The following is a 22,229-nucleotide window of genomic DNA, read 5'->3' on the forward strand; positions in this document are numbered from 1 at the left end:
TTCACAGAATAAGGACTTTTCTCCTGCCCTAGTCACGCCCTAGCATTCTGCATTCTGGGATGCCCAGGGAGGGAGGTGTCAGTCACATGTGTAATTGATGTTCTGTCACCTTCTATTCCCAAGGGCCAATATTGGTTTGTTTAAAAATCTTCTGCCTTCATGTGGCCCTTACGAAAAAAAAAATGAAATTGCATTTCTCCAGGGAATTTGAATTTCCCACATGGAGCCAGGTTTATCAGATAAAATTGCACAGGCTAACAGCCCTCATGCGGCGTGATGTTTATATAAACAAACAAGGTTTCTTCTGACTCTGCTCTAGTATCTTTGATATTTTATGTCATGCTCATCAAATTTTAAGAGGTTGTTGATTTAATCCTATTTTGCTTATGATAAGCTTTCAAATACCACATAAAATCCTCAAGAGAGACGTTTCAAGAACCTTCTAAAACGATTTCTATAGATTCAGTACGTCCTTGGATAGAGCACAGAAAGTATCTCATGTCCAGATCATCACGCCATAAATTCTCTGCACTAATAACATTCTGAACAAGCGCCACGTGAACACGGCAGCCACGATTCTTCCGGGTGCTGGTGGACGGCGCTTTGCAGCATCCTCAGCTGCTCTCCAGAGGCGCAGTTCCATTTCGAGATGCACCAGCTGCTCCAGGATTTCTGCAAAGCAGCAGCCCCCAAAACATTTAGCACAACTCCTGCTGTTTTCAGTTTCTTCCATGACCTAAAGTAACTTACTGAGCAGTTCAGAAAGAAATACAGATCCCGGTCCTTTTTCTTTCTTACCTGTTTCCTAGTTACCACTGGGACAAAAGCCTCTTCACTATAACCCAGAGATGGGTTTTATGTATGCACCTGTGCATTTACTGAGCAAAATCGAGCCCATAAAAAACGTACAGAACTTATAAAACAATCACATGAAATTTCGGCCATTGACAGTTTCTTCCTGCTGCTTCTCCTGTTTATTAAACCGATTTTGAGCACCTACTGTGAGATTCGAATGACCCGTGAGTTCCAAAAAATGTTGATCTGAGCAGACACACTGACTTCACTCTAATCTTTACTCTTTCAAGCGGCTGAGCACAGCTTATGAGGTCACTGGGGAGAATGATTGTTAGTCACTTTGGAATAGAAATAGGAGAGAGTCTAAAGGGTAACATTTGTTTTTACTTCCTTGCAGTGAAGACTGAAAACTTACATGCGTTTACAGAATCTAATAGCGACATATTGTAATATAATCAGTAATGAACTACTCATAAAATTACATATCAGATTATCCTCAGATGTGCAGCAGAGGCACTAGAGATGCTAAAATCAGGGTGGTTTCCATGAATGCATCACAATTATTTATTATCTCAAAAGAAATTTATTGAGTGCCTATAAGCCAGGCATCCTCTTAGCACTGGAAAAGTAATCAGAGCCATAGCTAACACTTGCAGAAGCCCGTCGGTATGCCACACTGCACCTACAAGTGCCTGCAATCCCCAGAGCAGTCCCTAGAGCGGGGCTGTGACGTGGGTGTGAAATCACTCCCAGTTGGAGAGATTGGTGATGTTCCAGCCCGAGCTTCCTTCAGCCTGAGCAGAGAGGCTGCCCTGCCACTCCGACTGCGTGTTCCCGCCACGGCCACCAGTAGGTCACATGGTCTCTCACCCCTGGATGCTACCACTTCCCCCCAGGTGAGGGCCAGGCAGGAGGGGGTTGCCAGAACGCATTCATTCTCAGGCATTCTTGGCTTAACTATTCGGGACAGAAGACGGATGTCAGTTAGACGTATCAAAACACAAGGAGAAACTGAGTTTGTTAACAAAAAGAGATGAACCTTGGCACGTGGAAATGCAAGGTCCTAGAATTTTTGAGTCACTGTTTTCTTTGCATGTCAGTGTCAGTGTTCACATAGGACAATTCCTGGTGCACGGACTAAGAATACCTCTCATTTTTATTCCTCACCAATTTTCAGTAACAAAGCTTGTTTTAGAAATAGTGCAGTGGAAATTCTCACGATCTGAGGCTGAATGAGTTTTAGATAGTGTGCACCTGTTCTGTTTAGGTTTCACCTAAGTCAGACCTGGGGAGGCTCCCAGGGTAGATTTTCTTCTGTGTCACCCTCTCATTTGGGGATGGGGGGTAGACGATGAACAGATGCTGAGAATGTGGGCAGAGGGGTACCCCAGGGAGCCTTGGAGTCTAAACAGACCGTGCCCTGAGGCACCTCTGAGGAGTCTCCCACCTCAGTGGTGGGGGCTTTGGAAAGGGGAGCAGAGATGACGCTCAGCCACGGGGCTGGCTCTGCCTCGCCACATTCAGGAGTCCTGCAGGCATCGTATCTGCTCCTGGATCCCCTCTCCCAGGCGACTGGCCATGCTGACCTGTGAGCTATGCTGGGTGTGGAGCAGGAATGTCCACTGTGGGGATGCCGTTGACAGATCAGCGATCACAGCAGCACGCCAGGCCGCGGGAAGCGGAGCTGCGTGAGCCTTCCCCTCTTCTCCCTCTGTGCCCCCACGCTGGCAGGCCCTCCTGCCTGTGGGGTGACAGAGGACCACCCCCTTCTGGGCAGTTCTCTGTGGCCTGCCAGGAGCTCCACGTGTGGACGACGTCCCGGCTCCTGCTCACCTGTCGCCTTTCTCTTCCCCGCAGTGTCGTCCTGTGACCAGGAGCACCAGTCAGCACTGGAGGAGGCCAAGCAGCCCAAGAATGACAACGTGGTGATCCCAGAGTGTGCGCACGGTGGCCTCTACAAGCCGGTGCAGTGCCACCCCTCCACGGGCTACTGCTGGTGCGTCCTGGTGGACACCGGCCGCCCCATCCCCGGCACGTCCACAAGGTAAACAGGACAGACTCGCTCCTGTGACCCTGGGAGGCTTTGGGCGTGGAAGCCAGGAAAGCAGAACCCCCACTCCCCAACACACACACACTCCCACACACACATGCTCACTCACACTCACTTCCCCCACACACTCACATGAACACTGACCCATTCACACACATATATACACACATGCACTCACCCACACACTCCCCACACACACATGCTCACTCACACTCACTCCCCCCACACACTCACATGAACACTGACCCATTCACACACACCCAGACACATATATACACACATGCACTCACCCACACACTCCCCACACACACATGCTCACACTCACTCCCCCCACACACTCACATGCACACTCACCCATTCACACACACCCAGACACATATATACACACATGCACTCACCCACACACTCCCATACACTCAGACACGTACTCACACACCCACACACCCCACACACACTCACATACACACGCATGCACTCACCCCCATACACCCTACACACATACACTGACGTACATACACTCACACTCCCCACACATACACACACAGTCCCCCCACACATGCACTCATCCACACACCTCACACACACATACACACTCATACTCCACACACCAACACATTTACATATACACACACCCACACCCACACTCACATACACACATGCACACTCCCCCACACAAATACACTTATGTACACACACATGCACACACACCGACACATACACACACCCACTCACACACTCACACACACGTACCTCATGCACACTCCCCCACAGACTCTCACACCCACACTCACACCCACACATTCTCTCCATCAGCTGTGAGTGTTGCGCCTCCTCACCTGGATGATCTGGGACACCCAGTGGCCATTGATCACTCAGTACAGGGCAATCCTCTGTTCTGATGCATGAACTGCCTGTAAAAGACAGTGGGTTGGCTGAACGTGGTGGCTCACACCTGTAATCCAGCACTTTGAGAGGCCAAGGCGGGTGGATCACCTGAGGTCAGGAGTTCGAGACCAGCCTGGCTAACGTAGTGAAATCCTGTCTCTAGTAAGAATACAAAAAATTAGCCAGGCGTGGTGGCAGGTGCTTGTATTCCCAGCTCCTTGGGAGGCTGAGGCAGGAGAATTGCTTGAACCTGGGAGGCAGAGGTTGCACCACTGCACTCCAGCCTGGGTGCCAAGAGTGAAACTCCATCTCAAAAAAAAAAAATGGCTTCAGCCATTGGAAACTGAAGGAAACCATTGCTTTGGTGGTCTTTAAACCCCCCCGCGTAGCAGCCGGAGAGCAGCAGGGCCTCTGGCTTCACAGGCAGCACCAGCTCCTCTGCCCCACTGGCACCAGACGGAATCTGAAAGGTGGCTCTGGGGCCCAGTGGCAGGGTGGAAATGTGGATGGCATCACATACTGGTGGCAGGGTGGAAAGTGCTCCTGGTTTTGGCAAAGGGAACGCAGCATTTCATATGCTGAAAGAACCAATTGTCCAACATGGCTTTCTATGGTATTCATATATGTGTGCCTGAAGTGACCACTTTTAGAAAAAGTGAGACTGTGCTAAAGACTAGGGCAATGAAAGTTACTCAAGGGTCTGAAATACAAGACCTTGTTCACTCATATTTTGTGTGAGTTTGAGCAGCGTGAGGGATTTCACAATAGCACTTGAAGACCAAGAGCTATATGTTCATGGAATTGTGTAACCATGAGTAGAGGAGATTTTACAGCTCCCATAAGCTGTGTGTTCGTGGAATTGTGTAACCGTGAGTAGAGGAGGTTTTACAGCTCCTCCTGTAAGCTGTGTGTTCATGGAATTGTGTAACCATGAGTAGAGATGGTTTTACAGCTCCCGTAAGCTGTGTGTTCATGGAATTGTGTAACCATGAGTAGAGATGGATTTACAGCTCCTGTAAGCTGTGTGTTCATGGAATTGTGTAACTGTGAGTAGAGGAGGTTTTACAGCTCCTCCTGTAAGCTGTGTGTTCATGGAATTGTGTAACCGTGAGTAGAGGAGGTTTTATAGCTCCCATAAGCTGTGTGTTCATGGAATTGTGTAACTGTGAGTAGAGGAGGTTTTACAGCTCCCGTAAGCTGTGTGTTCGTGGAATTTTGTAACTGTGAGTAGAGATGGTTTTACAGCTCCTCCTGTAAGCTGTGTGTTCATGGAATTGTGTAACCGTGAGTAGAGGAGGTTTTATAGCTCCCATAAGCTGTGTGTTCATGGAATTGTGTAACCGTGAGTAGAGGAGGTTTTATAGCTCCCATAAGCTGTGTGTTCATGGAATTGTGTAACCGTGAGTAGAGGAGATTTTACAGCTCCTCCCGTAAGCTGTGTGTTCATGGAATTGTGTAACTGTGAGTAGAGATGGTTTTACAGCTCTTTGTAATATGAATTTGACTTTATTTTTTCCTAGCTTATATAAAATTAGTTTTGAAATATATGAAAACACTCTCTCTTAAATGTTATCAAATGTAGCCACTGATGTCATCTCTAAGGCCTAGGCATGAAGGTTGGATGCTTTCTAAATTATTTCCCACATTTGTCATCAGCTGTAACCCATAGACATTTGTGGGGAAGAAGGTGTAGTTTCCAGGGGCTCAAGCTGACTGATGTTTATTTCACCATGATCGGGCCCACCCATCACCATCTGGCCCGGTGGGAGCCCTGCTTGGGAAGCGTGATAACAGCAGGGTGTGAGAGCTGCCCCTTCCCGGCTGGCACTCCACCGTCCCAGCCACCCTGGCTGACCACCTGCTCCCGACACCCCATTCAGCTGGCATTGCACAGGGGTGCTGAGGCTTGGCTTCTGTGGGCTGACATGGGGGACTGGTTAAACCCATGTGCTCTTCAGGGCTTGAAGAGAACATAAACCTTTTCAAGGCTCAGGTTCGAGAATTCCTGTTTATTTCGTTTCTGCGCCTAGGTGTATAGATAGGGAGTACCGTTTTCTAAGAAACGTTTCTCGGAAGCAGTGTTTCTACGGATCTTAGAGCTCTGCTGCCTTACTGTGCATATAAAACGCGGCAGCCCCAGCCCCACGCGGCGCCCCTAGAACAGAGGTGGAGACGCTGGCAGAAGGCGTCTTACACATGCCAACGAAAATCTTTAAACTATCAAGTCCAGAGCTCCTCAAGCTGGCTCTGAAATTATGAGATCAGCATTTATAAGGTGGTCCCTGAAGCACCTGGCAACGTTCAATACTGTCATCAACTAGAAACATAACAACCCCTCTCTTCCCTTCGATCTGTGCTGATTTCATTCCGCTGGAATTCATCCTGGCTTCACGGCAGAAAGACAAGTCTCAGGCTCTCCTCTTCCCCATTTCTGCCTACCGAAGGGGCGGCTCCCTCTCCGTGGAGTTTCAGAAAGGATATGAAATTAAACCAAATAGAGATGGCTTCTTCGATTCTGCATGCCCTTTTACCTTTATTATTTATTCATTCATTCGTTTAGCACAAATGCAGATAGTCAACAACACTCAAACCCTCTTCCAGGGAAATAGCATTGAATGAGAGAGGCGAGGCCCCGCCTGCCTGTCCCAGGGTCCACAGTCTGCCGGGGCATCGGAACCAGAATTGCTGTCCTTCGCTGCCAACACAGCCCTCAAACTGAACTGGTCTCAATGTACTTCGCACTCAGCTGTTTGGAGGCAGGGAAGCTCTGGATGATGTCAGCAGTTCAAACACCTAATTGTCATGAGTTGGGTTTTTTTTTTTTTTTTTTTGAGATGGAGTCTCGCTCTTGTTACCCAGGCTGGAGGGCAATGGCGCGATCTCGGCTCACCGCAACCTCCGCCTCCTGGGTTCAGGCAATTCTCCTGCCTCAGCCTCCAGAGTAGCTGGGATTACAGGCGCGCGCCACCATGCCCAGCTAATTTTTTGTATTTTTAGTAGAGATGGGGTTTCACCATGTTGACCAGGATGGTCTCGATCTCTTGATCTAGTGATCCACCTGCCTTGGCCTCCCAAAGTGCTGGGATTACAGGCGTGAGCCACTGCGCCCGGCCCCAAGTCGGGGTTTGGTTGTGCTTCGTCTTTGGTCCGCTCTGCTGTCTTCCGCTTCCTGGTGTGCTTTGCGGCTTGTTCCTGCCGTAGCTATTAGGGCATTGGATGTAGCAGTGATCATCGTATTTTGGAGAAAGAAAGACTGTTGTTCTTTTGTCAGCAGAGAGAAGCCTCCCCACCTGCCTGCAGTGGCTTCCCCTTACCCTGATTGGTGGGAATAGCCCTGCACGCCCGCCCAGACCCAGATCTGCCTTGGGCTGGTGAGGAGAGGGCAGGGGGCCTGTTATGTTTCCTTTTTCAGCACCCAGGGCTGGCTGGGGTCACCCCCTGGGCACCCACAGCCACATGGAGCAGGGTCTGTGGCTAAGAAAGTCTTGGTTTTGTTACAAAAGTGGAAGGGGAGGCCCCCGACAGGGTCTGGTGCCTCATGCAAACAGTTAGACAGGTGGTAGACACAAAGACGGCAGAGCTAGTGGGGCAAGACTGCGCTGGGCCCCATGAGGGCAGGTCAGGGTGCCAGCACAGGCCTCTCTGAGGCTGAGATGCTGGAGCCAGTTGTAGCCACTATGGGTGGGGAGGGTTGTTTCAGGCAGACGGCCAGGAGTGCAGAGTCCTGGTGGAGATGAGTCTGGTGTGTGTGAACGCGGGGTGGGGGGTGGGATACAGTTTGGTTGTGTCCCTCCCCAAATCTCATCTTCAATTGTAATTCCACGATCCCCATGTGTTGTGGACCCACCCCCAAGGGAAGTGATTGGATCCTGGGGTGATTCCCTCCTTGCTGTTCTCATGATAGTGAGTTATCATGAGATGCAGTGGTTTTGTAAGTATCTGACGTTTCTCCTGCTTGCATTCACTCCATCCTGCCGCCCTGTGAAAAGGTGCCTGCTTCCCCTTCCGCCATGATTGTAAGTTTCCTGAGGCCTCCCAGGCCATGCCCAACTGTGAGTCAATTAAACTTCTTTTCTTTATAAATCACCCAGTCTCGGCTGGCAGACCTGTAATCCCAGCACTTTGGAAGGCCAAAGTGTGAGGATCACGGGGTCAGGAGTTCAAGACCAGCCTGACCAACATGGTGAAACCCCGTATCTACTAAAAATACAAAAAATTAGCTGGGTGCGGCGGCACTCACCTGTAATTTCAACTGCTCAGGAGGCTGAGGCAGGAGAATCACTTGAGCCTGGGAAGTGGAGGTTGCAGTGAGCTGAGATTGCACCACTGCATGCCACCCTAGGTGATAGAGCGAGACTCTTTCTCAAAAAATAAATTACCCAGTCTGGGATGTTTCTTCATGGCAGCATGAGAACAGATTAATACCCAGAGTGTCATAGGGGAGGGGCAGATGGGGAGCAACTAGAGAGCTGGTGAAAGCCAGAGAACAGAGTGTGGGGCCCCCCACACTGGGGCGGGAACACCCGCCACATCTCAGCTTCCGTGGGAAGCTACTGGGACAGTTTAGCAGAGGAGTGATACAGTCTCTCAACAGTCCCCCAAATCGCTCACATTTATTCAGTCATCTTTTATTCAATTAACATGCGAATGCCCTCGATGTTCCAGCCACTGTTCTGGGAGCCAGGGATACACCAGTGAACAGAACACACACAGCCCATGCTTCCAGGAAGCCCGCATGCTAACAGAAGGGTGCCGATAATAAGCTGTCTGCAGTCCTGTGAGTCTCCAGAAAGGGGCTGTCAGTGTGCTGGCCCAGGCACCTCCCCTCTCCCAGGAACTCACCTCCCCAGCATCTCCTTCATGCCGGTGACAAGCTCGACTCCTTGGTGAAGGCCATGGTGAAGGACTTGTGTGCAGAAGATGGTCCTCCTTGGGGTGGGAGCTACGGGAGTCAGGTTCTCGTGGTGGCCCGCACTCCGTTTAAATGTCCACCTGCTCACTGGAGGCTGGTGCTCTGTGCGGGAGGGGCCTTTGCCTGCACCCAGGACAAGGAACAACCCGGGCAAAGCAGGCACTGGTGAAGCACTGCTGAACGGCAGGCAGCAGGGTTTCCAAGCTGTTTATCCGGGTTTGGATCGGACACCCTCTGGGAGAAGCGCCCTGGTTCCCATCGTCAATTCAATAGACAATTCCACAGAACCACAGAGGCACCTGCTCCCACGATCCCGGCAGCCGCAGCAGCGCGGGCGCCTGCCGCTTGGAAGTCAGCTCTGCCTGGTCAGGACTTAACCTGTGGTTTACCGTTGATACTACCTGGGACCAGAGAGTCAATTTTTTTTTGACACAGGCAAACTTGTAGCTTCCTGAGCTGGGCTGGAAATGAGTGGCCTTTGGGGCCACAGGAATCCAAATCCTGAAGTTCTTTGTGGCCTTTCCTTGGGTGGGGTGGGGGTTGTGGCCATACCCTCTGCCCTCGTGCACACACACTCCTGCTCTGACACACCTGAGTGCTTGCTCCAGCCCACCGTGCCGTAGAAGGAGGGGGAGGAGGAGGTACGGGTATTTGTCTGCTGCTAGCTGAGATTTATTCAGAGACTGGATAGAGACTGCCCTGCCCCGTGATGGGAATCACAGTGTGCATCTTCCTACGGACTGCAAGAAGTAGCTTTCTGTGCCAAATGTCCACAAAGCTGCCAGGAAGGAGTGAGGCCACGGGGGGTGTCCCAGCATGAGAGCCACAGGCCACGGCGTGTGTTGGCGTAGGACGATCCAGAATTGCAAGACAGACCACAGCCGTCTGACGCCTGCTGTTTTCTCTCTCCTTCCCCCACCCATAGGTACGAGCAGCCGAAGTGTGACAACACGGCCAGGGCCCACCCAGCCAAAGCCCGGGACCTGTATAGAGGCCGCCAGCTGCAAGGTGAGTAGCCCCCGAGCATGTGGCCCAAGTCCACCGGCCCTGCCACCAAGTTTCTTGCAAATGTAGAATGAAAAAGTGTTCATCTGACTCTGTTTCCCAGGGAGCCTGTCTGACTCCAGGGCCTCTTACCTCCTTGCAGAGGGGCTTTGAATCCATGCAGGGGGCAGGGGGCCAGGAGTCCACACAGGGAGCCCAGGGCCGTTTCCCCCCTGCCACTGTGTGTGCAAGGTCAGACGTGGGAGAGAAGGAAAGTGCCCCTCACAAATCAGATCACCACGCAGCACCCCTCGTTGTTCCTGAACCCCACAGTCTGAGAACCCGTCATTCGTTCTACCTATGTCTCACTTTTGCATTGAATCAACAGCTCAAGAAGGTAAAGTTTAGGTTTTAAGAAAACATGAGCTTAATGTGTGCATTGAGTTTAATGAGAAGTATTGGAATTAAACAGAAGCGCTGAATTTAAATGTGTAATAAGTGAAAAACACGGTCACCAAAAGATGTCCTGGGCAGATTTGATGTCATGAAGACGCTTCGGAGCCACTGCCCGGTGTTGTGTTTTGATCTTTCTTCTGAGTCTCCCCAGACTGTGTGTGTCTGACCAGCGGCTCGCAGACGTGACGGTCACTGTCGGTGTTCTTTGCTTAGAGTGCGCTTGATCTTGGTCTCACAGAATCGGGAGCAATTCCCGATCAGGAAACCTTTGTGGTGCCTGTACTTTGCACTGTCATTGACAGAAAGGATTTTAAATTGTAAAAATAAAGCTGTTCCGCTTATAAACGAGGACAGAGGAGAGCAGACTAGCCGCAGCGTGTGCGTTCTTCCCTGCCACGTGTTCGTAGCAGTTTCGCAGCGTTAGTGATAAAGGTGCTTGACTCGGGAAGCAGCGGGCAGCTTGGTGACCGCCACGCCGCGCGCCGGTCTTGTTTGGAGCTGTGTTTGCCTTAGGTCTTCATGGTTCCCAGCCACGTGCCTCCCCACTGCCTCCTTGTGAGGCCGGTTTGAGGAATCTGTTGCTTCGACTGCTTTTATCAGAGTACGGACCTCGTGTGAGCAATCGGCTTGCTTTCTGTTGAACACTCAGCTGCTTTCTGCATCTTGGAGGTGAGGGCCGGGGAAGAGACCGTGAGGTGTGAACGCAAAGCCGGCGGGCGTGCCCGGAGGAGGGCGGTTTGCCTCGGACACGGTGTCTGCAGGCTGTGCTCAGCTGCCGGCTGAATTCCATCTCCCCGATGCCCTGTCTGGAGGGAGTGCTCCTCCTCATTACCTGGTGTCATCTCTCACCTCTGAAATCCGATTTTAATATTGGTGGGCAAGATATTTCCTTAAAAGACGTAATGAACTTAGCACGTGCTTGCCTCATGGAAAGCTCTCAGTAAACGCTGCTGGTTTGGGCTGCTCTTGAGCGTGTCACATAAGCTTCAAGCAATCTGCCCTTTGCCCCAACACACTTATTGAAGGGTCCAAGACTCTTAACCTTTTTTTTTTTTTTTGATAACATGAAGTTGCATTGCTTTTAAGCCCAGCTGCACTGTGGTCTTCACACACGTGATACAAATGCAATTTATGGAAATTCAGTCAAGCTTCGGTCCTCATTGCTAAAAGGGACCATGACCAAGGGTGACTTCGGTATACCTCCTAGGAGGACACGTGGTAGGAAGACCTTTTTCCTGGTAGAATCCAACCCATTACACTCCAGACCCAGACTCTTGACCTAAAAGCAACAGTCATTTGTCCAGTGAGAACAACTGGTCCTTGATACTGAGAAACATGAAGTGACATCATTGTCTTCTCTGAGCGTCAGGTGTGCGGTTCGGAGAGGTGGCACCCACACCATGAGGAGGGGGACATCAGAGCTGTGGAAACCATGCCCCCCTCTGCCAACATGGGAGGAGCAGGACAGTTAGACTCTCGCCTCGGAGAAAGTGTTTCCTTGACCACACCTCAAACGAAAACCAGACTGCACAGGCACTGAGGCCGTGTGACGTGAGCTGGGCAGAGGTCAGCTGGCGCTGTTGCTATAGACATTTGGGAGGGGACTGCTCAGCACCACTGAATCATTTGCATTATTTGGAGAGAATTATCCTTATTGGGAGAAAACAAGTAGGTCTTAAAATAGCTCCAGGACACAGGCTGTTCCTGTTAGAGAGGAGAAACCTGTTTCCAAAATAACACCATGGCGCCGTCTGAGGAGGAAGACCCTTCCAGTCCCAAGTAGGCTGATCTGTTTTCTTCTTCTAAGGTGCTATTTTCTTTTGAAGTTGCTTTTCTGAGTTTTCACCAAGAAGGGCCTTTATTTTCCATGGAAAACCGATAATATTTTCACACAAAATTCCCTTGTTTGGAGCGAGCAGTTTAGTTGCCACCAAATGCTTATTCACCTCATACGTAGGACAGTGAGAGGTGCTTGGCAGCAAATGACCATCCAGTCGGTGGAGGCCGGCCTTGTATGTCATGGCACGGGAGATCAAGTCATGGCACGGGAGATCAAGTCATGGCACGGGAGATCAAGTCATGGCACGGGAGATCAAGGCCCGGCTTACGGGGCTGCACACCGAGGGCCGGCTCACCATGTCGGGTCTTGAAGATTATTCTTTCATTCCGTAGGTTTCCTCCTAGGACTGTCGCAGCCTGTGGAGAGAAGTGAAAACTAGTGTGGCAGAAATTCTTTTAAAAAGGCACTAAACCTCCTCTTGTTGGACAGGCTCACCTCGCTTTAGGTTGCCCTGGCAGCTCTCACCGGTGCTTTAAATAACAGGCTGCCCTGTCTCCCAGCCTCCCCAGCCCCCTCTGTCTCCCAGCCTCCCCAGCCCCCTCTGTCTCCCAGCTTCCCCAGCCCCCTCTGTCTCTCAGCCTCCCCAGCCCCCTCTGTCTCCCAGCCTCCCCAGCCCCCTCTGTCTCCCAGCCTCCCCAGCCCCATCTGTCTCCCAGCCTCCCCAGCCCCCTCTGTCTCCCAGCTTCCCCAGCCCCTTCTGTCTCCCAGCTTCCCCAGCCCCCTCTGTCTCCAAGCCTCCCCAGACCCCTCTGTCTCCCAGCCTCCCCAGCCCCCTCTGTCTCCCAGCTTCCCCAGCCCCCTCTGTCTCTCAGCCTCCCCAGCCCCCTCTGTCTCCCAGCCTCCCCAGCCCCCTCTGTCTCCCAGCCTCCCCAGCCCCATCTGTCTCCCAGCCTCCCCAGCCCCCTCTGTCTCCCAGCTTCCCCAGCCCCTTCTGTCTCCCAGCTTCCCCAGCCCCCTCTGTCTCCAAGCCTCCCCAGCCCCCTCTGTCTCCCAGCCTCCCCAGCCCCCTCTGTCTCCCAGCCTCCCCAGCCCCCTCTGTCTCCCAGCCTCCACAGCCCCCTGACATCCTCCCGTGTCCTTGTGTGAGGCGGGAGAGTCGTGCACTTGCAGCTGAGCTGTGGCTCCGTGTCAGGGCACTGTGTGACTCTCGTGTCCTGCCCTGCTGTGGCTCCTGTGTTCGGGCCTTGCTGGAATTCTTCCCTCTGCTTGAGCTGCCTCTCTCTCAGGTCCTGTGGCTCCCATGCCTCCTTCAGGACAGCTTTCTTGGGATGCCCAGGTGGCCAGCCACTCACATGCACCTGTCCAGCCCGTTCCAGCGGGTGGGGCACAGCACGTGGTGTGCCTGTGGACTGGCACGCTCTGCCCCGTGCCTCACACAGCCCGTGGGGAGACGGAGACTGCACGTCTGTTTCTGGCATGCTGGAGCTGTGAAAGGAGGACACGGGTGGTTTTCTTTTCCTACTGAAGACCTTTTCAGCTATTCTGTACTGAGTGATGTTGACGAGCTTTGACTTGCTTACCTAGAGCCCCATAGCACTGGTCTTGAATGGGCTTTCCAGTGTGGGGAGAGGGTGACCCCAGCGTTTATTGGAGCAGCAGCACTGGGTTCATGGTCCCTGTCAGTCCTCAGGGCCCCTCCTGCTGAGTGAGAGGAGGAGGGGCCAGCACGGTCCTTTGCTGGCTCTCCCTGTGGTGCCAGCTTTTGTCATGGTGGTCTGCGCTGTGTGCAGGCCGACTGAACTCTCAGGTGCTGCAGTGGAAGCCACTGGGCAGGTGGCACAGGAGCTGGGCCGGGGCCCAGGAAGTGGCAGGGGAAGCCTGACTTCCTCTGGGGCCATTCTTTCCTCTGCCAGCTCGGGCAAAACCGCCTATCTGTCTGCGGGCATCATGGTGTTGGTGATGCCCAGTGGCACCAGCATGAGGATGGAGGGGGTGGCATGAGGAGCCCCTCGGGGGGCCTGGGCACCCTGGGCATGGACCCTCCGTTACTGCCCCATTCCCCAAGCCAGGGTCCTCTCCTGAGTCCGCACAGCTTCTCCAGCTGCCACGCAGTCTAGGGGGTGGTCTTGAGTTTGGACAAACAGCCTCCCTGCTGAGCGTCTCCGGCAGCTCTGTGGACTCAGCAGCCTTCATGATCCATCAAGGCCTCTCCCTGAAGGGCCGGCCCAGAGCCAGGACCTCCTCGCATCTGCAGCCGAGAGCAGCTCTTCTCTGGGCCCCCTGAGCCACTGCAGGCAAAAAGGTAAATTAGACCATGAGCAACAGGTTCCCACCAGGTATCATGTGACACGTGAGGACCTCGGCGTTCACCTTTTCTCCACAGCAGACAGGAGCCTGCCAGAACCTCACCTGATGGCGTTTGGGACCCTCAAAAAGGTGACACGGGTGTCAATATTCCGCCACTAAAAATGCCAACCTCTGTGAGCCCTGCTTGGATCACTGAATTCTCAGACAGGAGTCTGCTAAATTTTAGCTGAGCTGGGAACAAAGCTTTAGGCTTTAGACACGTAATCCCGGAATCCTGAGGATGTGGGCAGCTTGGTGAGCTGTCTGCACTCTGTCCACACAGGTTCATGCAAGGGCCGGCTGCTCAGGGGACAGGCTCAGATGCTCCGTGACCCATGAGGCTGGGGCAGGGGCTGGGCGTCGAGGAGGCTGGGAAGCAAGGCTGTCCATGGTAGAGGATTTTTAACCCGGCATTCTTATTCCGCTTTGGAGAGCTGTCTGGTGGCATGAAACCTAAGGAACAGCAACTCAGCCTCATGCGGATGGGTGGGGATTCCCAGATACAGCAAGAGGCTGTTCCACATGGCATCACTTGGAAGAGAGACCTCAATTTAAGTTATTTTTTGGCCACTAAGTTTGATGTCTAAATATGCAATTAAATTTGTAGGTAAGATTAGCAATACTTTAGAAGAAGATTGCAGTTTTTAGGAAGCGTGACAGTGAAATGGTCCATTACATCGTTTTATTGAGGAAAGACTGTCACAGATACAAACTCAGAAGAATCACACATTCAGTTTCCATCCCAGAGGCTTCATAAGGCAGGAACAGCAGGGAAAAGGGGGGCTAAGGAGTCAACGGTTGGGAAAATGTGGTTTTCGAGAAGCAGCGTCAGTGGGAGTGTCCTGAGATGCCGCTGCCCCCTGCCATGGGGACATTGCAGGGAGCTCCTCTAGCCGCTGAGGGAGCCTGAGCAGGCACGGGAAGCAGGTGGAGCAGGTGGAGTGGGTGGGGTGGGCGGAGCGGGCCTTTCACTTGGCACTTGCCTTTTCTGCCAGGAAAAAAGTGGACGGGATGCTCACGGCAGAGGATACATGAAAGATTAGAACTAAGAAGCAGTGATGTGGAGACTTGGCAGAATTCTCAGTGGGATTTGATTATAATATTTCGTTCAGCCAATGTCTTGTCTCTTTGTTTAAGGGTGACGAGACGTTGGAGAATGCTTGGGGAGACTCTGTAGGAATTCACCAACCTTGATAAAAACAAGAGCAAATAAAGAGAAACTAAAGAAACACGGGCTTTTTATTTCCTTAGCAGGTAGAGCAGAGTAGCAGAGGTCTGAACACCTGCGGAGGGTGCTGGGCGCTTTTTCTGTTTGTTCATTGAGACTTTGACAGCTGGGTGGGAATAACTGAGCCGCGTGGCTGTTTCTCACTGATGTGGCCGAGCAGGAGCTTTCCTTATGCACAAGGGCAGGTCTCCCAGGGGCCCAGGGTGCTGCATTCGTGGACTCTGAAGATAAGACAGTAAGCTGGAGCCATCGTTTTTTCCCGTGGCCTTTCAAGCAAAGGTTGAGGACTCTGATGGGCCGGGGCGCTCCGCTGTCATCCCACACTCACACCCACTTGGACGAGTCCTGTCATAGCTCCCAGCTCTCCTGCATCTCACTGGCTGCCCTTCCTCCAGGCGAGTTTCCAAATAGACTCTCCGTAGACACTGATCCCCATCCACGCAACAAGAAGAGGTGTCTGGAAACCACAGACCTGGCCTGTGCTGCTTCCCATCCTCAGGGTCTCCTTGCTCCAGATTAAGTGTGAACTGGCTGTTGTGGCTGCTGGGGCCCTCCTGCGCAACCCCAGGTCTCCCGCCCTGCATGCGACTGTGTCTGGCCTGATTGGATGGCCTGCTCGGAGAGGCGGGGGCGCACCCAGCACTTCCCTGAGAGGCCACGCCTCCAGCACACAGGACATGGGTCATTACCCTGAGAGGCATGCTGATGTGGACTGCCAAGTCTACATCAATGAAAAATCTTAGGTTGTTGATCCACCCATTTATTTCCCATCCAGGAAAACGCACTGGTCCTAGCGCACGTTGTGGGCAGCAGGGCTGGCAGCGTGGGAGTGGTCTGGGCCATTTCACCGGCCCAGTGCTGCAGCGGGACCCTGGCTCTCTTGCTGTGCTGTCACTACCGCGACCTAATTAATTTTTAAGCGTGAGGCCCCCATGCTCCATTTTGCACTGGGCCCTACAAACCAGCTGGTCTGGATTAGTAAGGACATATGTCTTGCAAGTCATCGGGTGTCCCACAGCAAAGGGCCAGTGTAGTGGCATGAAGAAGAGAGTCGAGGAGAGGCAGGAGCAGGATCAAGGCTGGGCCAGGGAATGAGGACAGAAGGGCTGGGCCTGTCCCTCAGACGGGCTGAGCACAGATGACGCAGACGGGAAGACAGGATGCGCCCAGGATGTCAACAGCCCGGCTTAGGCAATGGGTAACATGCCATCGTCTCCTGGGTGGCTTTGGGCTCTCGGCACAGCAGGCTCACAGCATCCAGCCTGGGAGAGATGGTGATGCTGGGAAAGCTGAGCACCCTTCAGCCACTGCTCCAGAGACTCCACTAAACTAGGGCCCCATTTCTGAAATGTATGGGCTCCAACTTTATTTCTGTTTTCTCAACGTAACAGGACAATAAATATCTGAATCATAAAATACCCAGGAATTTATGAGAATATCAGGGAGCCAAGTGTGAGATGACCTAGGACTGGACACAAAATGACCCTCAGCAGGATGCAAGAACCTGAGCTCTGAGCGGCGCTGAGCTCCGAGCGGCGTTGATCACGCTGTTATTTTAGAAACAATATGGCTTGTGTTCCTTTATGGTTTCCTTTAGAGCCAGATTTTTAAAGATAAAGTGCCATTTACAAATGATTCCCCACCCAGGACAGCAGGGAGAGTTCTGAAGGCCAGCAGGGCAGTGCGCTCCGGCCAGGTTGGCCTGCGGTACTTTGAAAGTTATGATTATGCAGAAGAGAGATGGAATAAAGTTTAGATTGACATTCACCATGAAAAAGGCACCTGCCAGACCAATTAACAGCATAGGCAATGTTTCAGAGACGGTTTAAATAACTAGAGAACAAACCGGTCTCCAACACTATCAGATATATTAAATTAATTTCTAACCAATTGTTATTCTATTGCAAATAGTTCCTAACTCTATTAAAGCAGTTTATCCTAAATGATTAACTACTTTAAAAGCCTTCCAATATGGTCTACACTTGAAAATAGCAAGTAGGCTTTCAACTGGCCTACGGTTATGAGTTTAGACCTCCCGGCATCTCGTCTGAGTTGATGGAGACTCTACCGCCATCAGATTCAAACCTCCTCTAATGCGAGTCTCACTTCCTTCATGTTTGCCGCTGACTCAGGCAGGAAACCTCTGTGGCACCGCTCAAAGGGCCCTTCTTTCTCAGGGCTGTGCACTTCAGGTGACACCACAGTGAGGCCGGTCCAGCCAGTGGGGACTCCACCCAGAGCCGAAAGGTCTCATGGCCAGCCGTGTCCCTTGTGTCGCCAGTGCCTGCTGTGGTTAGAAAGCTGGCAGCTTCCGTTTACACACTCTGCGTCTTGTGGCTCCTTTAACTCTACACCAGCCACGGCCATCGTGCTCACGCAGGCTGTTCACCTCACTCAAGGTTCCTGCCACTGATCTTGCTTCTCAGATGGGCTCTGTGCTCCCTGAGGTTGGTAGCCACTGCCTTCAGGTCCCCTGCACCAGGGCCGCTCAGGCATGAAACACTCAGCTCTACCCACGTGTGATATTTACCTGTGGTCTCTCCCCTCCACCAAACCACGCAATTCAGATGCCCTGAGCTTTCTTTAGCTATCTGCGTTTCATCTCTTCACTGAATCACGTTAATTGTTTTAACTTGGAAAGGCTGATCTTCCTGATTGCCCTGTGCCTTTAAACCCACAGCTGAATACTAAGACTACATGGGACCCTCTCACGAGAACTACACATCCCTTGCTTTCCTGATTTTGTGAGCAAATACTCATGACGTGTCTGTGGATGACGTGGCCCCTGCCGATGTTCTGGGAGACACGCGTCAATGGAGGTCCAGTTCCTGTGCTCTGGAGCCGAGTCCCGGCTGTGAGAGTTGCAGGTTTACGAGCCTGGGATGAATGTTCTTAAATAAGGAAGCAACCTCATTTCAATGTGAAATATCAGGGAAATGGAGACTGAAATTCTCCCTGTCTCTAAAAATATTATGGTAGAATCCTTGCCAACTATTTTCCAGATCTGTGCCAATGTCAAGGACATTTCACCCTCACCCCAGATAGCGCCTTTGAGTCAGGGGTCCCCAGGCAGCGTGGGCAGCACTGATATTGTGCTGTGCTGAGGAGTGAATGTGAAAAATCGCTTCTGCAGGAGAAATTAATTCCAAGGGGGATCGAGACAGGGAAAATCCAATTATCCAGGTTGGATACTGGCCAGAGCACGGCAGTGATTGCTTCTAGAATAAAGGCGAGACTAATGGAAACAGCCCGGGCGATAGTAGCAATTGAATTATGTTCTTCCTGATAATTCTTTGAGAATGTAATTGGACAGACGAAGGCTGCAGCACCCTGACGCATAAGCTGTGCCTCGTACTTAGAAACCCTGGATGGCCGACCAAGGAAGAAAACCTCCCACAGCTGGTTTGTGATGGGTAACAGCAGGCTGTGGAAACCCTGGGAGCAGTTCTCCAACAGCACGACGCACTCCTTTTCTTAGTTCTCTTCTAACTTGTCTAATTAAGGACAATCTTTCAGAAATGTCAGAGGTTTCCCTCTCTGACAGAGGAGGACAAATGCACTGCCCATCAGTTGTTAATTAGCTTTCAGAAATTCCTGAGATAAAGTGTGAACTTCAGACACACTTTAGTGTTTTGAGTTTCTGTCCTATTTATGCGTCCTTTCTCTACGCTTTTCCTGATGTCATGAACACTTGAAATACATAATCCCCTTATTTCCAGAGGAAAATAGGATTAGATCCCAGTGTCAGGTTTCTGATTTTAAAAACACCTCCCGAGGAACACACATTATCTGTCATGAAATACTACTTTTCGGAGCATTCTTTGATATGCTCTTAAAAATGTCCATTTATTTAAAATTTCGCTCTGTTAAATAGTAGCCCACTTGTATTAGTTTGTTTTCATGCTACTATGAAGAAATACCTGAGGGAGGGTAATTTATAAAGGAAAGAGGTTTAATTGACTCACAGCTCCACATAGCTGGGGAGGCCTCAGGAAACTTAGTCATGGCAGAAGGGGAAACAAACACGTCCTTCTTCACGTGGCAGCAGTAGAGAGAAGGGGAAATACCAGATGTGTATAAGGCCATCAGATTTCATGTGGATTTTATGTCAGGAGGACAGCATGGAGGAAGCTGCTTCTGTGATCCAGTCACCTCCACCTGGTCCTGCCCTTGACATGTGTGGATTACGAGGACTACAATTCCAGGTGGGATTTGGGTGGGGACACGAACCATACCGCCACTTACTGTGTTATGTAGGGTAAACTGTTCAAACACAGCAGAACGGGATTGTCATCTTTGGAATTATTCTAATGGATAAGTCTTTTTGAAGCAAAGAACAGAACAAAATGAATCTTCTTCCACCACGTGGCTGTGCAGGACTATCAGAGCCTATTTTGGCTTGAGAGGTTGCCTGATTTGCAAATTGTTCATTGTTCAATTAAACTCCTTTACATTTAAATAAAAAAACAAATAGAGGCCGGTGCCCCTCCAGGTGCCCCTCAGGCTTCCCCTTTGTTCCCGCCTTGGCAGCCGTGAGTTGACGTTACTCTCTGTTGTTTAGAGCCCCGGCTTTTCTTGCACATATGACTTCCAGCCCTAGAGTCCACGTGTGCGCGGTTTCTTCCTGACCACGCACCTAACTCAGCAGAGGTGAGACTGCTGCTGTGTCAAGAGAGCAGCAAGAGCAGGGGTGCCTGTGTTGTCTTCCCACTACTAATTCCAAGCCCTTTCCATCCTGAGATGCCATTTTGGTCCTCCACACCTCCACAGAGAGTCTCCCTTATTGGAGGGGGGAAGGGGCGGTACAAAATGCTTTACTGCAAAAGGAGGTGCCTTTTGTACCTGGTGCCTGGTGTCCATAGAAGGGACAAGGTAGAGGACGTGCTGTACTACCCTCTGAGACTGTGCCACGTTTCCCCATGGAGAGGACAATCTGGAGAAAGCTGGATGCAGAGGACGTGCAGGACCACCCTCTGAGACTGTGCCACGTTTCCCCATGGAGAGGACAATCTGGAGAAAGCTGGATGCAGACACACGCAGGACCACCCTCTGAGACCATGCCACGTTTCCCCGTGGAGAGGACAATCTGGAGAAAGCTGGATGCAGAGGACGTGCAGGACCACCCTCTGAGACCGTGCCACATTTCCCCGTGGAGAGGACAATCTGGAGAAAGCTATATGCAGACACATGCAGGACCACCCTCTGAGACCGTGCCACGTTTCCTCATGGAGAGGACAGTGTGGAGAAAGCTGGATGCAGAGGACGTGCAGGACCACCCTCTGAGACCATGCCACGTTTCCCCGCGGAGAGGACAATCTGGAGAAAGCCGGACGCACTCAGGCTGAGTGTGGGATTGAGCTTCATAGCAGTCAGCCTTAGTGCATGCTGGGAAGGGCATGAGGTGGCGCCTTTTCTGGAAGCCCCTCTAGTGGAGGAGGTTCTGACCTCCATCACTCGTCCATCTGGATAGCGAGTTAGCTCTGCTTCTGCGTAAATATATGTAGGTGAGGTAGTCGCTTTAATTCCCTTCTTGTTCTGTTGTCCAGGGTATTTCTGTAGAAATGCTTTAAATATAGGAAGCCCAAGAAGTTAGTAGAGGCTGAGTCAGCAAGCCAAGGTCAGTGTGCAGTACTCTAGAGGACAGAGGAGGCTGGAGGGCTGCGGGGGCTCCAGTCAGGGTCAGTGTGTAGTACTCTAGAGGACAGAGGAGGCTGGAGGGCTGCGGGGGCTCCAGTCAGGGTCAGTGTGTAGTACTCTAGAGGACAGAGGAGGCTGGAGGGCTGCGGGGGCTCCAGTCAGGGTCAGTGTGTAGTACTCTAGAGGACAGAGGAGGCTGGAGGGCTGCGGGGGCTCCAGTCAGGGTCAGTGTGCAGTACTCTAGAGGACAGAGGAGGCTGGAGGGCTGCGGGGGCTCAAGCCAGGGTCAGTGTGTAGTACTCTAGAGGACAGAGGAGGCTGGAGGGCTGCGGGGGCTCCAGTCAGGGTCAGTGTGTAGTACTCTAGAGGACAGAGGAGGCTGGAGGGCTGCGGGGGCTCCAGTCAGGGTCAGTGTGCAGTACTCTAGAGGACAGAGGAGGCTGGAGGGCTGCGGGGGCTCCAGTCAGGGTCAGTGTGCAGTACTCTAGAGGACAGAGGAGGCTGGAGGGCTGCGGGGGCTCAAGCCAGGGTCAGTGTGTAGTACTCTAGAGGACAGAGGAGGCTGGAGGGCTGCGGGGGCTCAAGCCAGGGTCAGTGTGTAGTACTCTAGAGGACAGAGGAGGCTGGAGGGCTGCGGGGGCTCAAGCCAGGGTCAGTGTGCAGTACTCTAGAGGACAGAGGAGGCTGGAGGGCTGCGGGGGCTCAAGCCAGGGTCAGTGTGTAGTACTCTAGAGGACAGAGGAGGCTGGAGGGCTGCGGGGGCTCAAGCCAGGGTCAGTGTGCAGTACTCTAGAGGACAGAGGAGGCTGGAGGGCTGCGGGGGCTCAAGCCAGGGTCAGTGTGTAGTACTCTAGAGGACAGAGGAGGCTGGAGGGCTGCGGGGGCTCAAGCCAGGGTCAGTGTGCAGTACTCTAGAGGACAGAGGAGGCTGGAGGGCTGCGGGGGCTCAAGCCAGGGTCAGTGTGTAGTACTGTAGAGGACAGAGGAGGCTGGAGGGCTGCGGGGGCTCCAGTCAGGCACGAAGGCATTTGGACCATATCCTGAGAGAGTTTTGGCTGAGACATGGAAAATTAATTTTTTTTTTTTTTTTGAGATGTAGTCTTGCTCTATCACCCAGGCTGGAATTTAGTGGCACAATCTTGGCTCACTGCAACCC

At 52.1% G+C, this 22,229-nt stretch overlaps 1 protein-coding gene across 4 annotated transcripts in view; it reads left to right on the top strand.

The window, feature by feature from the left end:
• SMOC2 (SPARC related modular calcium binding 2) overlaps positions 1–22,229 on the top strand; it is a 206,304-nt gene that overhangs the window by 144,505 nt on the left and 39,570 nt on the right. For all 4 annotated transcript variants that reach the window (XM_035297215.3, XM_035297216.3, XM_035297217.3 and 1 more), the window contains exons 8-9: positions 2,653–2,839; positions 9,568–9,650. In XM_035297215.3, coding sequence (XP_035153106.1) covers positions 2,653–2,839; positions 9,568–9,650 — 270 coding nt within the window. The remainder of the gene's footprint in view (positions 1–2,652; positions 2,840–9,567; positions 9,651–22,229) is intronic.

The sequence above is a fragment of the Callithrix jacchus genome, chromosome 4 (genome assembly GCF_049354715.1).
Source record: "Callithrix jacchus isolate 240 chromosome 4, calJac240_pri, whole genome shotgun sequence".
Lineage (NCBI taxonomy): Eukaryota > Metazoa > Chordata > Mammalia > Primates > Cebidae > Callithrix > Callithrix jacchus.